Source organism: Chelonia mydas, chromosome 7, assembly GCF_015237465.2.
Source record: "Chelonia mydas isolate rCheMyd1 chromosome 7, rCheMyd1.pri.v2, whole genome shotgun sequence".
Lineage (NCBI taxonomy): Eukaryota > Metazoa > Chordata > Testudines > Cheloniidae > Chelonia > Chelonia mydas.
Genome location: NC_057853.1, coordinates 52,765,915 through 52,783,191, shown reverse-complemented (window position 1 = coordinate 52,783,191; position 17,277 = coordinate 52,765,915). Strand labels below are relative to the sequence as shown.

General features: G+C 46.4%; 1 protein-coding gene across 8 annotated transcripts in view; it reads right to left on the bottom strand.

Moving 5' to 3' along the window:
• The window catches only part of SEC24C (SEC24 homolog C, COPII coat complex component), a 63,471-nt gene that overhangs the window by 29,972 nt on the left and 16,222 nt on the right, over positions 1-17,277 (bottom strand). For 5 of the 8 annotated variants that reach the window (XM_043550560.1, XM_037903638.2, XM_043550557.1 and 2 more), the window contains 4 exons: positions 12,526-12,701; positions 10,514-10,975; positions 8,826-8,956; positions 5,023-5,134 (listed from right to left, as the gene is read on the bottom strand). In XM_043550560.1, the coding sequence (XP_043406495.1) occupies positions 5,023-5,134; positions 8,826-8,956; positions 10,514-10,975; positions 12,526-12,701 (881 nt within the window). Of the gene's footprint in view, positions 1-5,022; positions 5,135-7,063; positions 7,133-8,825; positions 8,957-10,513; positions 10,976-12,525; positions 12,702-17,277 lie in introns of all 8 variants that reach the window. The other 3 variants (XM_037903639.2, XM_037903635.2, XM_037903637.2) reach the window with 1 other exon arrangement.

The following is a 17,277-nucleotide window of genomic DNA, read 5'->3' as shown; positions in this document are numbered from 1 at the left end:
CACTAAAGTGAGGTCCCACAGGGGCGTTGGGGTTCTGGATCTGGGTAGAGGTTGCGCACTCCCTGGAGAAATCTTTTGGTAATTGGGTAAGCAAAGACTGAAACACCGTCCACTTTGTCACGGAATATTGTAATGGCAGCCAGATGTGCTCATACTGAACTCATTAAAAGGCCAGATTTCTTAAGGTAAAGCATGTAGTCCAGGACCAATGGTATGGTTGATGTGATGGCCTCAATTTGTTTGTTTAGGCACCTCATGTGGAATCTCTTTCCTTTGCGGAAGTACATAACTCGTGTAGTGGGCCGCCTGCCGTTTAGCAAGATGTCTTCAACGTCCTCCGAACAAGTTACCTCCTTGCCTTGGAACCACTGAGGAGCCAGGCTCTGAGATGGAGCGACTCCAAGTTTGGATGCAGAGTCTGACCTGCTTCCTGAGAAAGGAGATTTGGAAGAAGTGGGAGAAGACATGGAGGCATAAGGACATCTGTTGCAGGTATGGGTACCAGGTTTGCCTGGGCCAGGCGGGTACTGTCAGAATGACTTTGGCTTGATCGATCCTGATCTTATGCAAGACGCTGGACAGCAATGGGGTGGGGGTGATGGCATACAGGAAGGGTGTATCCTATAGGATGAAAAATGCGCACCTCTGGATCTTGGCTCCAGACCCACTCCGGAGCAAAAATTTGGGCATTTGCTGTTCTGTTTTGTGGTGAATAAGTCTAGCATGAGAAACCCCCACAGTTGAAAAATGCTCTGGATCACACAGGTGTTGATTTCCCACTAGTGATCGTTAGAGAACCTTGGACTTAATACGTCAGCTGTGGCCTTCTGAGACCTCAGCAGGTAGATGGCTGATATGGTGATGCTGTGTTGGATGCATCATGTCCAGAGCTTTATGGCCTCCCTATATAGTGAGGAACCGAGGTCACACTCCCTGTTTGCTTATGTGGAACATTCAGGCCACACTGTCCGTCACAATCTGTATGTTTCTGTTTTTGATCAGAGGCATGAAATGTGGACAGACATTGCAAACTGCGAGCAGTTCAAGTACACTGATGTGGAGTGTTGATTTGGAAGGAGACCATCTTACCTGTACTGTAATGTTGCCTAAGTGGGCACCCCATCCCAGTAGAGGCATCTGTGTTGTGGTTACCATTTCGGGAGGAAGCTGTAGGAAAGGGACGCCTACGGAGATGTTGCACAGGTGATTCCACCATTGTAGTGAGGCCTTGACCTTTACTGGCATGCTTAGAAGTTTGTTCAAACTGCATTTCTGTGGGGTGTTCACTGTCTTGAGCCAACCCTGCAAGCAGCGCATGTGCACCCTGGTGTGTTTCACCACGTACGTGGTCGACAACATGTGACCTTGCAGTTGAAGGCAGGCTCTGGTGGATATCTGTGGGCTGTGCACTAAGGTATTGATGAGGTTCATTAGAGTGGCGAATCTCTGAGGAGGTAATGATGCTGTTGCTTCTAGAGAATTTAGATGGGCGCCGATTAAGTCCAGTTTCTGACTGGCATTAGTGTGGACTGTTGGAAGTTTATTAGTAGACTGAGACTTGTGAAGAGTGACATTGTCTGTTGCACGACTGTGATGGCTTCTTCCTGAGTGAGAGTCTTGATCAGACAATTGTTTAAGTGGGGGTATATTGTGACCCCATGCTTGCAAAGGAGGGTTGCTGCCACAGCAAGGACATTGGAAAATACCCAGGAGGCTGTGGAAAGGCCAAAGGGTAGTACCGTATATTGGAAATGATTCTGTCCCTGTATGAATTGAAGAAATTTCCTGTGCGTTGGACGTATAGCAATGTGAAAATGTGTGTCCTGAAGGTCAAGGGCTGCAAATCAATCCCCTTGTTCCAGTGCTGGAATGATTGTAGGTAACCATCCTGAATTGTGTGTTCTGACGAATTTGTTTAGCTTCCTGAGATCAAGGATGGGTGACACCATCCTCCAGACATCTTCTGGGTTAAAAAAAAAGGGGGGGGGAATAGAAGCCCTTCCCTCTGAGGTACCGAAACTGGCTTTAGCACCTCCAGGTGTAGATGATGTTCTACTTCCTGTCTCAGGAGGGGTTCGCGAGGAGTCCCTGAAGAGGGACGGCATAGCTGATTTTGATGATTTCTCTGGTTATCGTATTGTCTCAGTTGCTCTGTGTATGGGGCCTGTCTGGGACGCTGTAATGTATAATACCTGCCTTGTTGTTCGTTTTGTTGCAGGTATATAAATATTAAGATCTGAGAGTGGCCCTTGAATCTTCCAATGAGTGGAGTGACTGGTCAGTCTTGCCAGCAAACAGTTTTGGACCCTTGAAGGGAAGGCATACATCAGAGTACCCTACCAGGGAGCAAAAAGGCGTCTGACAGGGAGCCTCTACCCATTCCCCGGATTGAACAGAATGCATGGCATTTCCTGTTCTGACGGAACGCGAACAAGTCCACCTGGGGAGTCCCCCACCACTGGAAGATTACTCTGACAGCCTCTGGATGGAGCGACCACTAGTGGCAAGATGAGAAGATTCTGCTGAGGTGATCTGCTAACACATTCCTCGCCCCAGGCAGATGTGTGGCTACCAGGTGGATGGCATGCTGCACACAAGTCCCAAAGGCTGAAAACTTCTTGGTAAAAGGCCAACAACCTGGCTCGGTCCTGCCTGTTGATATAATACATTGCGGTGGTATTGTCTGTCAGGACCTGTACCACCATGCCCTTCAGGTGGGGAAGGAACATCTCTCAGGCGAGGCGAACCGCTTCAAGTTCCCTGACATTTACGTGATGGTTCCTGAAAATGCATCTCCAGAAGGAAGGCTGTGGCTTGAGCGAAGTCGAGAGCCGCCCCAATTAACTCTATTCATTGCACCAGCCATAAGGTCAAATTCTTTTAGTTTACCAACAGGCCCAGGTCATGGCAGGTGGAATGTACCAGATCGAGGCTCCACTGCACTAGTTCCTGAGATCTGCCCTTGATGAGACATGGCGTGCGTATACAAGACCACTGCCTGATCCGGGGAGGAGGCGGACTACTGAGTTACCAGGGGAGGCCCCAAGAAATCATTCCTCATGGGGGAAGAGGGTTTTGGGGTGGGCGCTTACTCCTCTACCCTAGCCTCCGAGTGCACCTCGCACACTGTACTCGGTGCCGCCTGTTGCTGCTCTGAGGCGGTGGCAGAGGAGTGGATTGGAGGCATCGGCATCACAGGCATGCCCCACGTGCCTCCGTAGGGCTACTGCGCCAGCCACTAGCCTCGCTGCCATGATGGCATCACGGAGGTCGACGCAGCCTCAGGTGCCCAATTGCGCCAATGCTGTCACAGTGAAGGGCTGAATTCCCTTTCCGTACTGGAGAAATCACCTTCCGGTGACCACAGAGAGGACATAGAAGCTTGCATCTGATGACTAACCATTGCCACGGGAGACCGGTGCCTCGAGTAGATGGATTAGGGACAGGGGGCTCAGTACCATGACACAGACAGCTCCCATGGTCTACGAAACTGAGATCTGTGCCGAGCAGACAGCCAGTGGAAGGATGATCAGTGCCGGTGGTACAATGACCGGTGCCTTCCTCTAGGTGACCCACGTTGAGAGGGCAGAGACTGCGACTGCGGTGCCAGTGATCTAGGACATCCTGTAGAAGATGGAGACCTGGGGCGTGGAGATGGAAAACGCTGTCTCTATTCTGGAGACCAGCATCATTTGCCTACCCTCAGAGGGGTCTTTACCACTTGCTTGCCTTCACTGTAAGCCTTTGCCATGACCTACGACACGTGGGGCTGGCAGCACAGGTAGAGGCCTCTGCTCTCTAGGCGCCGGGAAAGCCTGTGAAGGCATAGTCCCTGTCACCAATCTGGGTCTCCTAGCACTTTCTGGAGTCAGTGGCGGATGCCTCGGGGAGCGAGGGGGCCCCATTGGTGGGGGGAGAGGAGGGAGGTCCCTGTGTGGCTCCGGTGTAAGCTGTCGGCCCAAATTTGGTCCTTTGCCCTTCTTGCTCAGTGCCGGGGCATCACCCTTCTTCGAGCTCCTCTCAGACACCAGTGGTGTCGGATGGAGCCCAGTGCTGGGGTGCGCTGTGCACCAAGGCTGAGGTGCTCAGGGCAGAGTCTAGCCAAGAAGGCTCGAATGCCGGGTGGGGAGCAGCCTAGATGAGGAGGGTCCTCAAACAGATGTCTTGCTCCTACTCAGTTCTGGGACAAAAAGTTCTGACAGATGCAACACTTACAGATGCTTCACATGTGTGATTCCCTCAAGCCTTTGAGGCAGCTGCTTGGGGGTCACTAACAGTCAGAGCAGGGCTTAAAACCTTGAGACTGAGGCATGCCCTGCTTGGGGCAAAGTCCCCACTGGGACTCTCTATAACTAGACTATTTAACAACTACTTACTAATTACAAACTATTTACAAGGCCCTAAGGCTCGAAGACTGGAGTAGAAGAACCACTAATCCTTGCTATGCAAGGGAAAGGCTCTTTAACTGACCACCATGGGAGGTGAGAAGGAATAGGGAGGGCGTAGGGCTGGCGGCGCCTAATATACTGATGCATGAGCGCAGCACTCAAGAGGGCACTGCAGCTGACCCTACGGATACTGCTAAGGCAAAAAATCTCAAACGGCCGCGCACGTGAGTGCATGCACACCTAGAATGGAACTGACATGAGCGAACACTTGAAGAAAAACTTGTTTTTTCCTGGCTTTTTAACACACTTTGCTATGTTGGTTCTTATGCCTTCCCCAAGGAAGTGTCAATTGTCTTTACTTGTTGATTAGTTCTAGGTGGCCAAAACATCCACTGGAGTACAAGTTGGGGCTCTACTCATTTCACTTGTGACCTGAAACAGAATTTGAACTTACGCCTCCACTGGTAAAAAGATAGTGCCCCTGCACCATAAAGGGAACGTTCCTCAGACTTCTCCATTAAGAATGTCTGACAATAATGTAATTGGATCTTTGGTAATGTGCTTTTTTTTTTTTTTTTTTTGGCAGGGGGGGAGGTAAGAGGAGGACTTATGGAGGGAGCGAACAGTATTTTACCTTGATCTTTCACCAGAAAATTGGTAGTAACGAGGGGTGGGACCTGCCCTCTAACTCCAGTGATGAATGGCTCTGATCCGCGGTTATTTCTGTCATCTTCAATTACTTGGATCTAGAATGGAAAGCAGCATGTTAGCCACAGCAGGCTCCATTTCATGGAGGGGGAACACAGAATCTGGAGTTACAGAGCAATCAGACAGGGATTGGGACAAACATTACTAGCTCTAAGAATTGAGAAGCCTAGACCTAGTTTAAGCTTTACCAAGCAGTCAACTCTTATGGTTTCCGAACTGGGAATAAGACAAGAGATGGGTTTATTTCAACAACAACAACAAAAAAAACCCACCACATTTTAGCCCCCTTCCGAGTTTTCTATTGTTTTGATTATTTTGAAGATTGACATGTTTTACATTTTAAGATCTGATCTGGACTCACTTAAAGCAAAATTTGGCCCAAGAAAATAATTTCTAACAGTATTCTGCTCTTTACTGCTCCCCAGTATGCTCTGTGGCAACTACAGTCACAGACAGATCTCTCCGGCAGCTTTGTTATAATTTCCAAATATCTTTCAGCTTGCACTTCCTTTTTTGCCTGCCTCTTCTTTCTGAGCTGTTAAGTTCCCAGTATCTTCACAAAGTGAAGCTATTCCACTGTATATCTGATTAGACTCTGACCTAAAGTAATATGAAAACTCAGAAGGAATTTGATCACTTCCACACAGTGCTCACACTAGTTCATACTTTGAGCTTTTGGGACCGAGGCCAGTCTGCAACTCAGACTGTTACAGATCATTCAAGCTGAGCTCGACAGGATGGTAACAGTGTTAAATCCACTAGTTACCGGGACAAACTTGTTTAAAAGAATACGTCTAATTAGAGATTATGCATTATGAAGTTCAACAGCACTTTTGGATTAAAAGTATCCAATGAATTCTGCCACAGAATGGGAGACTATAGAAAGAGAATTGAGCCCTTTTAACGACCTTTTCAGTACCAATGCCAAATCCATTTTAAGCATTAATCTAGCACTGATCATACTGAACAATCCATTGCCCCCAAATTATATCCCCCAATTTGCAACCTATTTTAACATGCAGAGTGTTATACAGCAGAGTTCTTGTTACCCTTACACAGTACATGTTCTAAATTGTGTGAGTGGAATGCTCAACCACAGAATCAGACTGTGACCATTCCAGGAAAAATCTCTTCTCAAAACTCTACAGATTAACTGAAGTTGGTGTCATCACTGATTAGATACGAGTCATGTGACCAACTTTAGCCAATCACCAGTAAAACAGAAATGATATTGGGGTAATAGAAAATCTAATCCACCATTTTCCTCCAATCCAAAGGTAAATACTTTTCATTTTAAAAAGATTCTCAAGGCACATTTCTAATTTACAAATGTAACATTTTAATTTTTAACAGTGGTGTAGGATCACAGATAATGAAAGAATGTTTATAGCTCCCCATGCCTCAGAGGAAGTCTGCTAAGGGATTCAGACAAGGAATTAATGTCAAAACAAAATGGTTACTTCAAAAGTGAGACAATGCATCAAACACTAGCCCAGTATTGGCACCTCAAGAATAAACAGTAATCAAATTCAATTTACACAGATGGAAAAGACTTCCACTAAGGAACAAACTGTGTGTACTTGTAATGCATATGGTATGCAGAGAGAGTATGTGTAACTACTCATACTGCATTTTTTGTGTTATAGATGTTCCAACTGGAATCTGATGTAGATAGGTATTTTGCTTTTAAAGGTCAGGCAGACAATGTGGAGGGGAGACATTCTTCATAATCTGCTTCCAAAGTGCTGTCCACTTTCTATTGCCCCTTATTTCATGACATAGGAAGTGATTTCATGACCATTCCCCATGTGGTGTTTATTTTATTCATTTTGATGAGGTAAGCAGAAAGGGATGGGAAAGAAGGATAAAAGATTAACACTGAAGGGTTAGTAAGGTGAAGCTTATGCCGCAAGCATGCACAGGTGGTCACCAACACACAGATGATAGAAGACAGACACCGCACTTACTGGGCTAGGAATTGCATCTGGGTCTATTCTGTGCCTGGGTTTCTGCTGGGGGGGCAGCTCACTGAGTTGCTTTTTTTTTTTTTTTTTTTTTTAAAGTAACAGAGTGCCACAAAAAGAAAAACAAAGAAAGAGTAATAAAACAAAAAGTAACAGTGTTACTTCTCTCTGCCCAAATTTATAGCACTGGAGTTAGATATATACATTTGTACAATCATGCAACAAGAGGAAAAGAACACATCTGCTTCCATACTACACATTAATCCCAGAATCTGTCTTGCCATTGAACTGTTCTTGGGTTCTGAGCATTATGTTGGCAGAGACAATGGCTCACATGCTTGTTTTGTTAGAATTTGGGGATTTACGCTTTAAGAACATGCTGCAATGGAGGCACTTGATGCAAGTTTCTTGAGATTTAATTTAGTGAAAGAGGAGAGAAGCAAGCAAAGGTATTAAAATGCCCCCATTCCTTCCAAAAAGCAAGTCCTAAAACACACACAAACATCGAATCAAAAACCAGAAAAGCCTAGGACTTCAATACCGTTAGCTAGATCAGGTGGTAACATAAAGCCGGATTAAAGCCAGGTATAAAATTTAAGAAGTGACTAAAATCACTGCCCTGAAAAAGTTTGTCAGCATCAGAAGCAATTGTGGTCTTTGGAAACACCCAACTCAGCAGAATCAGGAAGAGTGGAGAACGAGCCTAAGAGGCTAGTGGTAGGAATTACGAGGGACTGTCATTTCACACTGTTGCTTGTCTGCACTCCCCTGCCTGCTTTTTGGAACCTCCCTTCTGCAGAGGATTAAAATTTGAGAAATAGCTCATCCTTCAACTACCAATGTCTCTCATGATTCTGCATAGAACGTTCTTGGCAACAGAGTTAACTAGCTGCTTTGAAGTTACATCTAGCGGGACAGGAAAGACGACACATTTATGGCCCATACATTAAATAAACAAAATATCAGCAGAGCTGGATTAACTGCTATGGTGTTCTATATTCAATCAGTTCCTGTCATGATTGAGAACAGTACACCTATAATGAATGGCCCACCATACTATAAACTAGCTCTTCAGGCCTCCTCAAATTGAGCCTTCATTGGTTTCTAACTCAATTGTTTATATCCCTCTTAGAAGCTGGATAATCTCAATGTCAGATAAAATTAATGCAGTTTTGGGACCTGTGTCAGTCAGTCAACTGTTTCAGACAGAGAACTTATTTTGTTCTATCAGTGAAGTGGGAGGTTTTCAAAATTCAGGTGACAATCCCCACAGGACATTTGATCATTTTTAAGGCAGGTAATGTAGGCCCTTTCGAAGAGCCACTAACAGAAACATCAGCACAAATGATCAAATTCTGTTCAGGGGGAGTGACAATATGCACTACTTTGATAGATCAATGTGCACTTGAAATACCCCCATACTTCTGCTTTTGGGTCTGAGGCAGGTAAGTATCCCATTTTTACAGACAGAGAAACAAAGGGAGAGAGAGGCTCAGTAATGTGTTCAAGACCACACACGGAATCAATGACAGAGTTGGGAATAGAACTCAGATGGCCTACACCCAGTTCCGTGCTCTAATCGCTAGACAATACTGTTCCTGGTAAATCAGAGGTTATATTCCCAGAACCTCCATTCATGGGCAGAAGTATGAAGAACAAAGCCAACAGACAGAGCATTGGGACCAGTTTTTGGCACCCGTCAGTTTGATTTATAAGAAGATGTTTTATGTGGAAGTTCATGTTGGTGAGAACTGAATTAACTTACAGGGCTAGGAATGGAGTCCGGATCCAAGCGTTTTGGCGGGGGAGGTGGTGCAGGTTGACTCCCGTAATTTGATGTTCCTGGATAAGCACCGCCATAGTTTGGTTGTGGGCCCCTAACCTGTCCAAAGGAGCCTGAAAATGAGACAACAGAATGAAAGCATATCTAGTTGTTCTGTATTTGTACAGCGCCTTGCACAACAGGGTCCTGGGTCTGTTACTAGGGCTCCCTGGAGCTACTTTAATACCAATAATACTAAACACTTCCTTTCTTAACCAGTTTTTCTAGTCATCTTAATCCAAAAATGGACAGCTACCGGCCCTTCAAGTAATTAGAATTGAAGAGATTTACCAAAATTCTTCAATTGTAACCTGTCTCTCTATCAGAGTAGTCCAGATTTAATAGTGATTTAAGTAATCCATTTTTGGAACCTGTTTCAGAAATGGGAAGAACTGGTCCTTTAAGACAGTAGGCAATGGGTTAGATCTGCATTAAAGCCTCTATGAAAAAACAGGCTATGCCGCAGATCTGGCTAATATAAACTATGACCAAAGCAGTCCAGTACCCCATACTGCACCAACAAAATAAAGAAATACTGATAGAAGTGTGTCAGACAGCTTTTGTGTTGCCCGAGATTAGCACAGATTAAAACTCTGCTATTTTAATTTGTTTAGTTTTTAAATTGCATATATTTATTTCATTTTGCTTTACACTTTATTAATGGAAATTCCTGGGGTGGTACACGGTTGTTTCGGCTGCAAAAGACACAGAAGGCAGTATATAGGTAGATAGCTAAGTACCTGCCACTGTTCTCTTACAAAATGGATAGTTCTACCCAGCAGTGTCTTAAACACTTAGGCCATGTCTATACTACCACTTTCCAGGGACTGAGGTGAGACTAACTGGTCTATAGTTCCCCAGATTCTCCTTCTCTTTTTTAAAGATAGGCACAATGTTTGCCTTTTCCAATTGTGCGGGATCTCCCCGTCACCATGAGTTTTCAAATATAATGGCCAATGGCTCTGCAATCACATCAGCCAACTCCCTCAGCACCCTCGGATTCATTAATCTGGACCCATGGACTTGTGCATGTCTAGCTTTTCTAAATAGTACTTAACCTGTTCTTTCACCACTGAGAGCTTCTCACTTTCTCCCCATACTGTGCTGCTCAGCGGAGCAGTCTGAGAGCTGACCTTGTCTGTGAAGACTGAGGCAAAAAAAGCATTGAGTACTTCAGCTTTTTCCACATCATCTGTCACTAGGTTGCCTCCCCCATACAGTAAGGGTTCCACACTTTCCCTGATCATCTTGTTGCTAACATACCTGTAGAAACCCTTCTTGTTACCCTTCACATCCCTTGCTAGCTGCAACTCCAATTCTGCTTTGGCCTGCCTGATTATACCCCTGCATGCTCAAGCAATATTTTTATACTCCTCCCTAGTCATCTGTCCAAGTTTCCACTTCTTGTAAGCTTCCTTTTTGCGTTTAAGCTCACCAAAGATCCTGCCTTGTGCATACCTAATGCATTTGGAAGAAAGACATTCCCTTCCTTCAATAGGAGAGGGAAATACTGGAATCTTCAATTACTGCCACAGTCCTGGATGACTGCGACTCAGTAACCAATACCACTGGTTCACTCAGACTGCACATTACCTTATCGCAAGTACAGAAGGAGCAACGGGATGACTTACCATTCTGCTGCACTTGGTATCCTGACTGGGAAGGATGTGTGAGAGGAGGTGGTCCCTGGAGGCCAGTCATTGCAGGCCCAGACATGGCTGGATGAGGTGGTGGTGAGGACACATGATTAGGCTGGGATGGTGGTAATCCAGTTAGAGCATGTCCAGGCAACTGTGAGCCTTGTATTGTTGAAGGTCTTGGGGCCCCAGTGGTAGGAGGGTAACTGGAAGGTCCAATCCCTGTGGAGCAGGGAGGTGGGACAAAACCAGGGGCTTGAGGGAGGCGCTGGGCTGACAGTGGCGGACCAGAAAAAGCAGGTTGTGCCAGGGAAAGACCCTGAGACAGGCTGGTAGGGGGCAATACATGGGTCATGGTAACAGGAGGGGGTCCTTGGCTTGGAGAGTAAGATGTGTAGAGACCAGATCCTGTCGCAGTAAAGCTTCCTGAGGCTGGAGGAACTGATGTTGGGGGACCTGACGAGCAGAAAAGTTATTGCCATTATTTGCTTTCTTACAAACAAAAACCACCTGAGTTAAGAGAGCACAAACAAAATCCATGCCCTCTAACCTACCTTGATCTCTACCTTAAACTATACTCTGCTCCTAAATCCAGACAAAACCCCGTAGTGAAAGCCCTTCTGAAACTGGAGTCGGAGAGGCTGAGGAAGATGAAGTTCCTAAAGAGGTCCTGAATCATGATCACTCCCCCTCCCTGAAAAGGATCTTTGATTCCAGGAACATTTGTAATTCATTTCATGCTGTTTAACATTGTGAGTCTTTTCATTAACGTGAAGGCCATTATGCAGTGGCCAAGGCCAGATTGAAAAGCTACAGTGAACTTTATCTCCTACCATTGATCCTTCTCCTTGTAAGGCTATGTCTACATAACGGGCCTTACAGCTGTAAAGTCTCCCATGCAGCCGTTCTTTGCCAGCAGGAGAAAGCTCTCCTACCAGCATAATTAAACCACTCCTAACAAGTGGTGTTAGCTATGTCAGCAGGAGAGCCTCTCCTGCTGACACAGTGCTATCCACACCAGCACTTTTGTTGGTGAAACTTATGTCGGTCGCGGGGTGTTTTTTTCAGAGCGTGACCGACAAAAGTGCTAGTGAATATGAAGCCTAACAATGCAAGACAGACAATATCCTTAATGCAAATTTCCTGTCTTTTTTCTGTGTACCAAAATACGTTACTATCTAAAGGTAATTACACCATACTATTTATAGTGGGAAATTTGAGAAAGATATTTCCTTAAGTTTGTACAGTAGAATTTGTATACTTAAATCCCACTTGTTTTTCTCCTAACAATACGAAGTGTGATTACGCTATATTACAGAATAGGCTTAGCAAAATTAAGTGTGTTAACTAAAAATTCAAGTGCAATAAAAATGTTTACACGCAGAGAAGACCTAGTTTTACTGCAATCTCCAACCTTCTGTATAAAGGCAATGTCTTGCCAACTACAGGAATGACAACAGAAAAAAGGGTGCCTGGCTTCAACGTTTTCTGCTGTAGAAGTCTTCTGATGTCAATTTAGTTTACAAAGCTCCATGAAACCCTTCAGTGCAGGACAATACAGTCTTTCATCCACTTATTGTTCACACAAGTTCAGCACTTTGTCCCTTTGGTAGCTCCAACAGGCTTTTTCCCCCCTCCTTTTTTAGACCAGGCTCCTGCCCAGCATCAAAGTATGTAGAATCTGCAACAGCTGGCTGACAAAATGGTCTATTTCTGCAGTTCACATCCAGCTAGTGCAGCTGAACAGTAGAACCAGTTACACTTTTCTTCCTCGGTTCCTGCAACCCGTTCCCAGGATCACCATATGTAACAGGCTCAGTGCTAAGCTTTCTCAAGTAACTTCCTATGACTATAAGATCTACCTGTATACTACCATGACACTCTATGTCCAGAAAACACTATCTCTTACTGGAAGAGGGTCACTGCCATATGAAAATGGCTCCACTACCAAAATACGACAGAAAGAAAGCAATTATACATACACAACCCTGTGTGCCATAACTCACCATAGCCCAGTCCAGCTGGGGGAGGAGCCGAGGTTGAACTGCCTATCTGCATTCCTGCCATGTGATTGGTCAGTTGTTGCGCACTGATTGAGGGAGAGCCATATTGCTGGAAAGTAGCTGGTTGGCTAACAGGTGTGGGTGCAGTGCCTGGTATGAATGGCTGAGATGCAGAGGGCCTGTGAGGGGAGAGAAGGAAAGAATACAAATGTTATTAAGGTTTCAGAGTAACAGCCGTGTTAGTCTGTATTCGCAAAAAGAAAAGGAGTACTTATGGCACCTTAGAGACTAACCAATTTATTTGAGCATGAGCTTTCGTGAGCTAAAGCTCACTTCATCGGATGCATACTGTGGAAACTGCAGAAGACATTATATACACAGAGACCATGAAACAATATCTCCTCCCACCCCAATGTTATTAAGAGTGCCCTGTTATGTGAGGAATTACAGTTTTCCATGCTTTACAAACCACTTGAGTGTTCCAACACACCCTCTTGGTTTCAAGTTCTCACAAAACCCGAGAATTAAGCAGTACATGAAGTCTGAAACACAATTACAGTTTCTGCACATCTTTCAATATTCTTTAACACTTCTGCTATCAGAAATCCTGTGTTTCTTACAATATAAATACTCTTATAGATTCACCTCCCCAACCACTGTGCTTTTGTTTTTTCCCATGTTAGGCACAGCACTGTCCTAGAAGTACTGCTGCAATCTACTGGCATAGTAGCAGTGCTTTCCATTGCCAAGTGGGAGACCTACCTTGTACTTCTCAGTCTCACCCCACAGTTAGTTTGAGGCTGGAAGAGCTGTCAAGACAGGGTGGGTCAGCCATTTTGGAGGGCGAGTGGGAAAAGGAAGTGCTTAAGTGTCAATCAATGGAGACTATTACAGCCAATTAAAGGAAATGCTGTCTGAACCGCTTTCATGTTCTCTCCACAGGTACCATTGCGGAGAGTGGACCAGATGATATGTCTGGGGGGAGAAAGCAGAAGGAGACTCCGCTGGTTGGAAGGCATGAGATGCGATGTCCTGAGGTTGGGAGTTCCACGACCACCACTCCCAAGAGGAGGAGGCGGGTGGTGGTGGTCGGGGACTCTCTCCTCCGGGGGACTGAGTCATCCATCTGCCGCCCTGACCGGGAAAACCGAGAAGTCTGCTGCTTGCCAGGGGCTAAGATTCGCGATGTGACGGAGAGACTGCCGAGACTCATCAAGCCCTTGGATCGCTACCCCTTCCTGCTTCTCCACGTGGGCAACAATGATACTGCCAAGAATGACCTTGAGCGGATCACTGCGGACTACGTGGCTCTGGGAAGAAGGATAAAGGAGTTGGAGGCGCAAGTGGTGTTCTCGTCCATCCTCCCCGTGGAAGGAAAAGGCCTGGGTAGGGACTGTCGAATCGTGGAAGTCAACGAATGGCTACGCAGGTGGTGTCGGAGAGAAGGCTTTGGATTCTTTGACCATGGGATGGTGTTCCAAGAAGGAGGAGTGCTGGGCAGAGACGGGCTCCATCTTACGAAGAAAGGGAAGAGCATCTTTGCCAGCAGGCTGGCTAACCTAGTGAGGAGGACTTTAAACTAGGTTCACCGGGGGAAGGAGACCAAAGCCCTGAGGTAAGTGGGAAAGCGGGATACCTGGAGGAAGCACAGGCAGGAATGTCTGTGAGGGGAGGGCTCCTGCCTCATACTGGGAATGAGGGGCGATCAACAGGTTATCTCAAGTGCTTATATACAAATGCACAAAGCCTTGGAAACAAGCAGGGAGAACTGGAGGTCCTGGTGATGTCAAGGAACTATGACGTGATCGGAATAACAGAGACTTGGTGGGATAACTCACATGACTGGAGTACAGTCATGGATGGTTATAAACTGTTCAGGAAGGACAGGCAGGGCAGAAAAGGTGGGGGAGTAGCACTGTATGTAAGGGAGCAGTATGACTGCTCAGAGCTCCGGTACGAAACTGTGGAAAAACCTGAGTGTCTCTGGATTAAGTTTAGAAGTGTGTGCAACAAGAGTGATGTAGTGGTGGGAGTCTGCTATAGACCACCGGACCAGGGGGATGAGGTGGATGAGGCTTTCTTCCGGCAACTCACGGAAGCTACTAGATCGCATGCCCTGATTCTCATGGGTGACTTTAATTTTCCTGATATTTGCTGGGAGAGCAATACAGCGGTGCATAGACAATCCAGGAAGTTTTTGGAAAGCGTAGGGGACAATTTCCTGGTGCAAGTGCTAGGGGAGCCAACTAGGGGGGGCGCTTTTCTTGACCTGCTGCTCACAAACCGGGTAGAATTAGTGGGGGAAGCAAAAGTGGATGGGAATCTGGGAGGCAGTGACCATGAGTTGGTTGAGTTCAGGATCCTGACGCAGGGAAGAAAGGTAAGCAGCAGGATACGGACCCTGGACTTCAGGAAAGCAGACTTCGACTCCCTCAGGGAACAGATGGCCAGGATCCCCTGGGGGACTAACATGAAGGGGAAGGGAGTCCAGGAGAGCTGGCTGTATTTCAAGGAATCCCTGTTGAGGTTACAGGGACAAACCATCCCGATGAGTCGAAAGAATAGTAAATATGGCAGGCGACCAGCTTGGCTTAATGGTGAAATCCTAGCGGATCTAAAACATAAAAAAGAAGCTTACAAGAAGTGGAAGGTTGGACGTATGACCAGGGAAGAGTATAAAAATATTGCTCGGGCATGTAGGAAAGATATCAGGAGGGCCAAATCACACCTGGAGCTGCAGCTAGCAAGAGATGTCAAGAGTAACAAGAAGGGTTTCTTCAGGTATGTTGGCAACAAGAAGAAAGCCAAGGAAGGTGTGGGCCCCTTACTGAATGAGGGAGGCAACCTAGTGACAGAGGATGTGGAAAAAGCTAATGTACTCAATGCTTTTTTTGCCTCTGTTTTCACTAACAAGGTCAGCTCCCAGACTGCTGCGCTGGGCATCACAAAATGGGGAAGAGATGGCCAGCCCTCTGTGGAGATAGAGGTGGTTAGGGACTATTTAGAAAAGCTGGACGTGCACAAGTCCATGGGGCCGGACGAGTTGCATCCGAGAGTGCTGAAGGAATTGGCGGCTGTGATTGCAGAGCCCTTGGCCATTATCATTGAAAACTCGTGGCGAACGGGGGAAGTCCCGGATGACTGGAAAAAGGCTAATGTAGTGCCAATCTTTAAAAAAGGGAAGAAGGAGGATCCTGGGAACTACAGGCCAGTCAGCCTCACCTCAGTCCCTGGAAAAATCATGGAGCAGGTCCTCAAAGAATCAATCCTGAAGCACTTACATGAGAGGAAAGTGATCAGGAACAGTCAGCATGGATTCACCAAGGGAAGGTCATGCCTGACTAATCTAATCGCCTTTTATGATGAGATTACGGGTTCTGTGGATGAAGGGAAAGCAGTGGATGTATTGTTTCTTGACTTTAGCAAAGCTTTTGACACGGTCTCCCACAGTATTCTTGTCAGCAAGTTAAGGAAGTATGGGCTGGATGAATGCACTATAAGGTGGGTAGAAAGCTGGCTAGATTGTCGGGCTCAACGGGTAGTGATCAATGGCTCCATGTCTAGTTGGCAGCCGGTGTCAAGTGGAGTGCCCCAGGGGTCGGTCCTGGGGCCGGTTTTGTTCAATATCTTCATAAATGATCTGGAGGATGGTGTGGATTGCACTCTCAGCAAATTTGCGGATGATACTAAACTGGGAGGAGTGGTAGATACGCTGGAGGGCAGGGATAGGATACAGAGGGACCTAGACAAATTGGAGGATTGGGCCAAAAGAAACCTGATGCGGTTCAATAAGGATAAGTGCAGGGTCCTGCACTTAGGACGGAAGAACCCAATGCACAGCTACAGACTAGGGACCGAATGGCTAGGCAGCAGTTCTGCGGAAAAGGACCTAGGGGTTACAGTGGACGAGAAGCTGGATATGAGTCAGCAGTGTGCCCTTGTTGCCAAGAAGGCCAATGGCATTTTGGGATGTATAAGTAGGGGCATAGCGAGCAGATCGAGGGATGTGATCGTTCCCCTCTATTCGACATTGGTGAGGCCTCATCTGGAGTACTGTGTCCAATTTTGGGCCCCACACTACAAGAAGGATGTGGAAAAATTGGAGAGAGTCCAGCGAAGGGCAACAAAAATGATTAGGGGTCTGGAACACATGACTTATGAGGAGAGGCTGAGGGAACTGGGGTTGTTTAGTCTGCGGAAGAGAAGAATGAGGGGGGATTTGATAGCTGCTTTCAACTACCTGAGAGGTGGTTCCAGAGAGGATGGTTCTAGACTATTCTCAGTGGTAGAAGAGGACAGGACAAGGAGTAATGGTCTCAAGTTGCAGTGGGGGAGGTTTAGGTTGGATATTAGGAAAAACTTTTTCACTAGGAGGGTGGTGAAACACTGGAATGCGTTACCTAGGGAGGTGGTAGAATCTCCTTCCTTGGAAGTTTTTAAGGTCAGGCTTGACAAAGCCCTGGCTGGGATGATTTGATTGGGGATTGGTCCTGCTTTGAGCAGGGGGCTGGACTAGATGACCTCCTGAGGTCCCTTCCAACCCTGATATTCTATGATTCTATGATTCTATGACTCCAAAAATGATCTATGCCCAGCCATCCTCTAAAACCTACTGGCATGACACGGGGGCCCTTGGATGGAGAATTCTCAGAGTTCCAAAGGGACACGAAGCCAGAAGGGCATCGCATAGAGCACCGTGCCCCCCCCCCCCCCCCCGGGGCCACAGGGGCACATTGTCTCTTTCCAGGAGTGGCA